The sequence below is a fragment of the Hordeum vulgare genome, chromosome 4H (genome assembly GCF_904849725.1).
Source record: "Hordeum vulgare subsp. vulgare chromosome 4H, MorexV3_pseudomolecules_assembly, whole genome shotgun sequence".
In the NCBI taxonomy this organism is placed as follows: domain Eukaryota; kingdom Viridiplantae; phylum Streptophyta; class Magnoliopsida; order Poales; family Poaceae; genus Hordeum; species Hordeum vulgare.
Window position 1 is genome coordinate 594614634 of NC_058521.1, and position 9241 is coordinate 594623874.

At 46.6% G+C, this 9241-nt stretch overlaps 1 protein-coding gene across 1 annotated transcript; it reads left to right on the plus strand.

Moving 5' to 3' along the window:
• The first annotated feature begins 2493 nt into the window (after positions 1–2493).
• Positions 2494–6597, plus strand: LOC123449879 (flavanone 3-dioxygenase 2-like). Its single transcript, XM_045127238.1, has 4 exons — positions 2494–2845; positions 2962–3209; positions 4814–5138; positions 5708–6597. Exons 1-4 carry the CDS (start codon positions 2651–2653, stop codon positions 5948–5950), a joined length of 1011 nt encoding a protein of 336 aa, XP_044983173.1. The 5' UTR covers positions 2494–2650; the 3' UTR covers positions 5951–6597.
• Positions 6598–9241: the final 2644 nt, after the last annotated feature.

Below are 9241 nucleotides of genomic sequence, written 5' to 3' on the forward strand. Positions count from 1 at the left end.
GCGAGGGGCCACTTCTTTCTCCTTGGTCTTGGCATTCGTGGCCTCGATCTCGAGCATCTTGGCTTGCTTCGCCTCCTTCAATCTCAAGCATCTTGGCTTACCTCTCCGCGTCCATGTCGACCCTCCTCCTTTGGATTTCCATGAAGGCATTCATTTGCTCTTCCTTTTCTTGTTTGTGTTTCTCCTCCCTCAAGTCCCTCTTCCTCATCATGCCCTCCACCTTTTCAAGCAAGGTGATCAACTCCGCGTCCCGCCTGTCCTCCTTCTTTGATTTGGTTTTCCCTCGCGGCCGGGCCTTCTCGCCGTCACGATGGTCCTCCATAGCTTCTTTCCCCCCACAAGCCAAGAGGGGCGGCATATTGTGCCTTGAACTTCTCCACCCCCTTGATGATAGTCCAACAATGGGAGACATGGAAGGCCTTGTCGTCTGTTGAACCTTGAATGCCTCCAAAGCTTGGAACACCTACAATTCAAACCAAGCAAGCATATGTGGGCAAATAGACATGTAATCCACGAAAAAAAATGTGTGGCACCAAAAGGGAATGAGAAGGCATGCATACCATGTCTTGCAGGCTGAGGCCGCTCACGGGGCATGCCTTGATGCTCTCATAGGTGACACAAAACTTGTCGCACTACTGTTGAATCACCTTCTAACGCTTTCAAAGTGACACCCATCCACGTTTGCTTTGCATTTGGTACGAGAGGAACTTCTTGCGCTCATGGAACTCACGATGAACACGAGTCCATAAGGCTGACCACTTTTGTTCAGCACTGACCTTCGGGTCTTGCCCAATGTCCCTCCAACACTCACAAAGAAACTTGTCCTCGGCAGGCGTGTATGTGTTGGTCCGCTTGCTCTTGCCCTTCGGCTTCGCCCCGACAACAGTTTGGTTGGCGAGCTCCTCCTCAAACAAAGGCTCACCGTCGATGTCCATGTCATCCTCCTCCTCCTCAAGGACGTAGTACACCAGGAACTCATGCTCGAGCGGGAAGCCTTCTAGGACGACCTGATCTTGCATGAAGGCATCATGTGGATCATTGGTAGCTTGCGTGAATTGCCTCAGGCGTCCTGGCTTTGGGTCTCATCGGGATCGTGTGCAGCCGCGGAGTAAGCACCAACTGCCTGCACACCGCATTCGAAGATCATGTTCTCGAGGAAACGGTTGGTCGTGTCATCGTCGACGGTCGTCGACATTCCATCGAATAGATTGCGGGCTCTGGTGAGCATGTCGGCTCGCATCTCGCGCTGGCGTTTCCTCATGCCTCCAGACGATGATCCGCCTCCCACCGGCGTTGCGTTGAGGTCGAAAGTCACCGGCGCGAGCATGGAAAGGGCCATGATGCTCACCTCCGGTCAGCATTCCCCGGAGAAGCGGCTGCCTTTGCGGGTAGACGTGGAAGCCGGGAATCGGGTGTGTGGAAGACGCGTGTGGTGGCCCCGACAGCATTATCCAAGGATATGCTGACGAGCCCGTGCTGGCCGTGGCCGCGACAATGGCGGCGACAAGCCCATGCTGGCCGCGGCCGCGACAATGGCGGCGCTAAGCCCGTGCTGGTCGCGGTCGCGACAACGGCGGCAACAAGGCCGTGCTGGCCGCGACCGCGACAACGGCGGCGACAAGGCCGTGCTGGCTAGGGTTTACCCCTAGGTACAACAAGGGTTCCCTCGTTGCCGCCTTCATTCGGGTATTGGTGTCTTCCTGCTGCGCGACAGCGGCGATGGCGGCGGCGGCGGCTACCTCACCCCTTGCATCGTGCGCGTGCATTCCTTCCTCTTGGCCGAGTCCACGGCCTGCTCCTCGGGCGTCAACTCATTCTTCTTCTTCTTGGGTGGCGTGACGGTCTTGCGGGGGACGTGAGGCTTGGCTCTGGCTTCGTGGGCGGCGTCGGACGAGGCGAGGGAGGTGATGGCAGCGGCGGCCTCGTGGTCGTCGTCCATGGCGGTGGGAGGTGATGGCAGCGGCGGCCTCGTGGCCATCGTCCATGGCGGTGGGAGGTGATGGCAGCGGCGGCCTCGTGGCCGTCGTCCATGGCGGTGGGAGGTGATGGCGGCGGCGGCCTCGTGGCCGTCGTCCATGGCGGTGGGAGGTGATGGCGGCGGCGGCCTCGTGGCCGTCGTCCATGGCGGTGGGAGGTGATGGCGGCGGCGGCCTCGTGGCCGTCGTCCATGGCGGCGGCGGCCTCGTGGCCGTCGTCCATGGCGGTGGGAGGTGATAAGCAATGATAAGCAATCTAAACAATTAAAAAAAAGTGTCCATAATTTTTGGGTGCGGGGGGTCCGGATGGGCTACGTCCGACACGCGCCGCTCGTATGCGCCTCGCTGCCACGCCAAACGGCGCACCACAGGTCGCGGCTCGCCATCCGTCCGGTCCGGTGGTGGAGGTGGAGGTACGTCACCTGTCGCCAGCCCGATGACGTCCCGCGATTTGGCTGTGAGTGACGCCGAGCCCCTTCCTCTCTGGTCAACCCATCACCGCGTCGCCTCAGCAATCAGTCGTGAAGTTCGTCCATAAATCCTCCGACTTCCCCCCGCCTGCTCAAACCCACCCTGCCGCGGCGTTCCTCCTTCCTCTACATACGGCCGTTCCTCTGCTCCACCATCGTGGCACCTCTCCATCTCTCTCTCTATCCCCCCGTCCTTCCGCCGGCATGGCGGAGCAGCTCATCTCCACGGCCGTGCACCACACGCTGCCCCACAGCTACGTCCGCTCCGAGGCGGAGCGGCCGCGCCTCCACGAGGTCGTGCCCGACGCCGACATCCCCGTCGTCGACCTCGCCAACCCCGACCGCGCCGCCGTCGTCTCCCAGATCGGCTCTGCCTGCAGCTCCCACGGCTTCTTCCAGGTTCCGATTCCCATTCCGTCTCACTTGCACGGTGCTCTGTTCTCGCCACAAATGGCTTTGCTCTGCTTTCGCTCACAGTGCATGCTCGCGTGGTGTGCGTGGTTTCTGATGGCCAGGTGCTCAACCACGGGCTGCCGGTGGAGGCCATGCGGGCGGCGATGGCGGTGGCGCACGACTTCTTCCGCCTCTCGCCGGAGGAGAAGGCCAAGCTCTACTCCGACGACCCGGCCAAGAAGATGCGGCTATCCACCAGCTTCAACGTGCGCAAGGAGACCGTCCACAACTGGCGCGACTACCTGCGGCTGCACTGCCACCCGTTCGACCAGTTCGTGCCGGAGTGGCCGGCCAATCCACCGCCCTTCAGGTACTTTCCACCAATTCCCGCCATTACACTTTCTTCATCACCGAAAGAAGTACTCAGAATTTGTGTAGCTTCATCCTTTGCTCCAGCACCGAAAGAAAACAGAGCACCCTAACGAAATTTGTGTTTCTCATTCCTACGGTGCCAAATCAGTACTCAAATTTGATTACTCTAAAAAACACTTTAAAAGTAACTTTCCTTAATTACTTTCAATTATCTTGCACCAGCACCAGCACTAGCTGTGCCAATCCATTCTGAATTTATTTTTGTCGCTGGTGCGGCTACCTTTCTACTCGTGGTATAGTTGACAATGTTCCAGCATTACCTAAGCTTCCTTCAGCTAGCAGAAGAACGCACCTTTTTCAAATATTTTGTTCACTGATGCCAAAGCCACCACACCACTACTAATTTGAGTACTGATGCCAAAGGCACTCTACTAATTTCTTTAGCGTTTCGCTCCTAGATTTAACCATAAACAGACAAGGAAGCCAGCACTTTTGTCATGAGTCACGAGACTGAGCAACTTATCAAACAAACTAACAGACTGTTCTCTGTACCTGGAACAACCAATGATGTATTATATACCAAACTAACAAACTATGCTCTGTACATGGGCCAAGGACGGTGTACACAGTGCCAAACTATTGCTAACAAACGATACTGTACGCAGTACCAAACTATTAACAAGCTATACCATGTACCTGAATAAAGATCAACCAACGGCTTGTCCATGTGCTGCACTCTATGAAGGCATCTCTAGGACAGAGAGACAGACAAACAGGGTTTCTTGCACTCATAAAAGTATTAGTTCAGGGCAAAGAAAGACAGTAGCAAATGTGGAAGAATAAATGGAATGTGGTCCATGTTACAATGACACCACGTACCTTAATGTCGTGCAAGAATCTGGCATAAACGTGAATGTGGGGGAGCGCGGGAGGGCAACAGGGAACACTGACCAGTTCGTGTGACCTGTCAATATATGCCTCTTCCGCTTCTTTGCTTATAAAGAAGGGGGCAATTTGCAGCATGGGCACCAAGGAAACAGAACAAATTCCACAAAGTAACAATGAAATAAGAACCACTTCAATTAAAAAAATTCAAACTGAAAAAACACATGACATCACAATGAAGGACATGATGGAAGGTTGTGGTCACACTCACATGATGCGTCCCGGAACATTTCACCTGCTAAGGATCCGGGATTAGATCTCGTTGATGATAGACGACGCCGACATCACCTCGCAACTTGTTGGTGTGGGGATAGGGTTGGTTTCACTAGATGTCATTGGAGGATGGACATGACAGAGGAACTTGGTACGGTAGGGCCGAGATCAAGACAGTCACTAGTACCATGACATGTCCACACGAAATAGTGTTTAACAGCGACAATCGGCTGCTAAATCATGCGAGAATGAAAATATCTTGCTAAACGCTTCTGTTCATCTTTATCAGAAAAAAGAGAGTACTTGTGTTCATGATGCTTGTATCCGCTCGATGCTACATTTTTAGCTAATAAAAACGCCTTTTTTGAAATAAAAAAAGTTGGTTCTAATTTGCAAGGTTTACAGATGATTAACCAACAGTCTGGCACGTTTTTCATGAACCAGGGATGTCATGAGCACATACTGCAAAGAGGTCCGGGATCTTGGGTTCCGGCTCTACGCGGCGATCTCGGAGAGCCTAGGGCTGGAGCAGGACTATATCAAGAAGGTCCTCGGTGAGCAGGAGCAGCACATGGCGGTGAACTTCTACCCCAAGTGCCCCTCGCCGGAGCTGACATATGGGCTCCCGGCCCACACGGACCCCAACGCCCTCACCATCTTGATGATGGACGAGCAGGTCGCCGGGCTACAGGTGCTCAAGGAAGGCCGGTGGATCGCCGTCAACCCGCGGCCCAACGCTCTCGTCATCAATCTTGGGGACCAGCTGCAGGTAACGAACCAAGTATATGTTTTCTTTTTCTGAACCACAGATCGATCTGTTGTAGTATTCGAATGTGTTCGTGTTATATATACATATCGATCGTTGTAGTTTAGCAGCCTAGTTAGTTTTAGAACACATTGCTAACTGTCTAGAGGTTTGGTATAATATTGTTCGATCTGCTTGAACTGAACTGCATCCACATGATTAAGACAATCTCTTGACGGAGCACACAAGAAGTGTAAACAAACATCAGTGGCCCAACTAGGCTACTCCATGTGTACTCCATGTTCGCAGCCTAGTTAGGTGTAGAAGAACACATTGCTAAGTTTCCACAAGTTCAGTAAAATATTGTTGGACCTGCTGGACCAGAACTGCATCCACGTGCACAATCAAGACAATCCCTTGACCGACCACAGAACAAGTGTAAGCAAACATGAACTGCCCATAACCAATGACGCATCGGATTACGCCAGCCTCGATGCGCCATCATGCAATGCACATGGTGTATACCCTATTCAGAACTTGTGGACTTTGACTGTAGTGGTGGTTAACTGAAACTGATTTCCATTGTGTTTCAGGCGCTGAGCAACGGGAGATATAGGAGTGTGTGGCACCGCGCTGTTGTGAACTCAGACAGGCCAAGGATGTCCATTGCCTCGTTCCTCTGCCCCTGCAATAGCGTCATGCTCGGCCCCGCTGAGAAGCTCATCGGGGCCGAGACACCGGCCGTCTACAGAAATTACACCTACGATGAGTACTACAAGAAGTTCTGGAGTAGGAATTTGGACCAGGAGCACTGCCTGGAGCTCTTCAGAACCTAGGTTTTTTTTTTCTTGGATAAAATGAGCGTGCTACCTCCATTTTCTTTGCCACAAAAACGAAAGACACATAAGCCACTCGTCAGGTTCAGTCTCTCAAAAAAACAAAAACTTATCAGGTTCAGCCTTCAGCCCCTAGGCACAACGGCCGTGCCAAAACCCTTCAGAATCTAGTTAGACAAGGGGGAGAAACCATGACTTGTTTTTGCCATTTGCGTTTTCCGTAATTGACCTGTTTTGTTGGTCGTTTGGAGTTCCTGTTACCATCCCAATCGGCCACTGCGTGTAGGAGCTCTGCATGTTATCGTCCCTGTTTTGTTGGTCGTTTGGAGTTTGCTCTAACTGGCCGATTGTACCTCTGGCTGTGTGTGTTACGTACGATGCAAATCTGCAATGCTCAGGATATCTATGATCCTCCTTAGTTCAACAAAATGAACTAAATTATCATCATCTTTCATAATTTAGTTCATTTGGTTGAAAAAAAGGATCACGAGGTGCTTGCATCTCGGCGTGGGCATCATGATGGAGTCGACCAGGAGAAGTTTGCTGTTGAATTATCCAAAAGATATTGTAGTTACTCTTCTTTTTGAGAATGATTTATATCTACTAGTTGTAAGAATTGAAAGGAAATAAAGGATTTTATAAGTGGATGTATTTCTCTTCTTTATTTATAGTTCAATACCTGGTTTTATTTCCCAAAAACATTTTTTAAAAAGTGGAGTTGTTTCTCTGCTTTATTCAATACATAGTTTTTATTCTTTGCCTGTCTATACCACTTAATATTATATTTTTTAATAGGAACATTGAAGTTACATGAAGCTTGTACTTAAAACAATGGACTTATTTCGTGGAAGGTTGAAGATATTTCACAATTTTTGGGTTTTGAACTTTGACATTTATGGAATTATTTTTAGGTCGCATGAACATTCTTTTGGACATAGGTGAACAATGGGCAACAGGTTAAGGGTTTAGTTTGAAATAGTTTTGCCACAAATTCTATGACATATTATTTCAGTTGTATATTTGACAGAATGTATATTTTTCATAAAGGTGTCCAACTTAACTTAAAATGTTATTCATAAAGGGTACGCAAAACCATATTTATACCAGCTAAATATTGTCTCCTAAGAACTCTATGCTATAAATTTGAATTTGGAACGCTTGCATCTTCCATCTAAAGAGTGCCCCACCGACGATTCTACTTGCTAACATCAAGATTGATGCCCAAACCTCCTAGGTCATCGCGGGTGCAAAGAAATTAGGATCCGTGATGCCACGAGAGTTGACCTTTTGTATTGGAGTTGTAACACGATGAGCGTTGTAACACAAATTTCCCTCTTAATTAATGAGTGAGGCAAATCTTTTGCCTCCTTTCACAAATAATATAAAAAAATGTTCACATGTTATAAAAACTAATCTTTGCATATTTTTTGAAAATATACTAATGCAGTTTCATTTTGTCCACTCCTTGTATCTACTATTAAAAGGGAGTTGGTAGGTTCACTTCGCCTCTTTGGTTTCCAGTTAATTTTTTTGGTAATCTTAACTGATGCTGCACAAAATAAAAACCAACATAAATAGAGTAATTTGGAATAATCTAAACCAAGTTGGTACTTTCTCGAAAACATGTCCTGCATTAATACAATAAAATCAAATCTAGTCATACCAAAATCTCAACTAAATCAAAAAATTATTTGCCTTTCCCTACCCATAACCAAATCAAATCAAATCTTGCCAAAAATTGTACTAAATACAAATATTCCTTACTTCTACCCTATCCGTACTCTAATCAAAACAATTCTTATCAAAATCAAGAATATGATTCGTGTAAGGTATATGTAGGACAAGGTTGATGTTGAGACACTCATGAATCCTATTCTTCACCTATGAGGCACGTGTGTGAATCCTATTCTTCACCTTTAGCGCACTACAACAAATGAGATAATCTGTAACGCACATTCTGTGACGATTCAGTGGAAAAATGCCACAGAATCATCTTAATTTCACAAACTGACGTTTTTTGGTTGAATCATCATGGAATGAGCGTCACAAATTATCACTTTTGTTGTAGTGGCGAAAGATACATGCTCAAGGGCAGGTACTAGGCATTTAAGTACGGGACCATTTTTTCTGTAATACAGAAAAATAATCTCTTTTTGAGCATGTGAATATTTTTGTTAAAATGCATGTAAACTTTATTTATGCAGTTCACACACTTTCTTATCAGTTACTTATGATATTAAATTTATAATTTGTAAACATCATAAGTTTTTTTTCTAAATGTACCTGTAAATGGTTTGTGCCAGTAGCTGGTCCATCTTTTTTTAAGGCAGAGTAGCGGTCCGTCTAATCTTTTTTTAACATAATACAGGCGTAAGTGCTTATATACATGCGCATACATTCATCCCTATAAATACACACACGTATGCCCTATCCATATGAGCACATCCGAGAGACTGAGCCAGCATATCATCTTGAGATTTACGAAGTCACCCTAGACGCCTCATCGTCGACGGGAACGTCTCCTTCCATTGATAGCTTATCGCCCTAAATCCTGAAATAAGTTTAGGAATAATGCAAACTCCAGGACTTGAATCCTGATGGGTTCGAGATACCACTGTCTGTCTAACAATGTGCCTCAAGCAGCTTCCTAATGACCCGGCCCAGTAACTTGGTAGACGTTTTGTTTTCTTTGTTCTTTTTTTTACTTTTGTTTATATTTTAAAATATATAATACATTACTCCAAAAAATCGTAAAATATTAAAAGCATTCATTGCAAAAAAATTCATGTTCATACGGATTTTTAGAAATATTCATTACATTCAAAAAAGTACATGACCTTTAAAAGATGTTCATGCATTTCAGAAATATGTTTGTGTTACCTTTTTTTTAAAATTACACAATATACAAAATGTTGGTGTAGTTTAAAAAAATGAATCGTGTCACTCAAAAACAATTATTTTTGACATTGTTAATGTGTTTCAAAAATATGCTATTTTCTTTCTAAAAAGCATTAAAAAATGTTAGGGTAATTAAAAAAAGTTTCCCATCCTTAAAAACAATGTTAGTGTCATTTCAAAAATGTTCACGCATTTTAGAAAGATGTTTCTGACAAAACAAAATCTTCACTAATTTCTTCACACGTTTCAAAGCATTCAAAAAAAGAACGGTGACATTTAAAATAAATCGTGACAATGTTCACTTGATTTAAAAAAAATATTTATGGCACTTATGAATTTGGTCAATGTGTGTGAAAAAAGTTGTTCACCATGTATTCAAAAATATTTCAATGT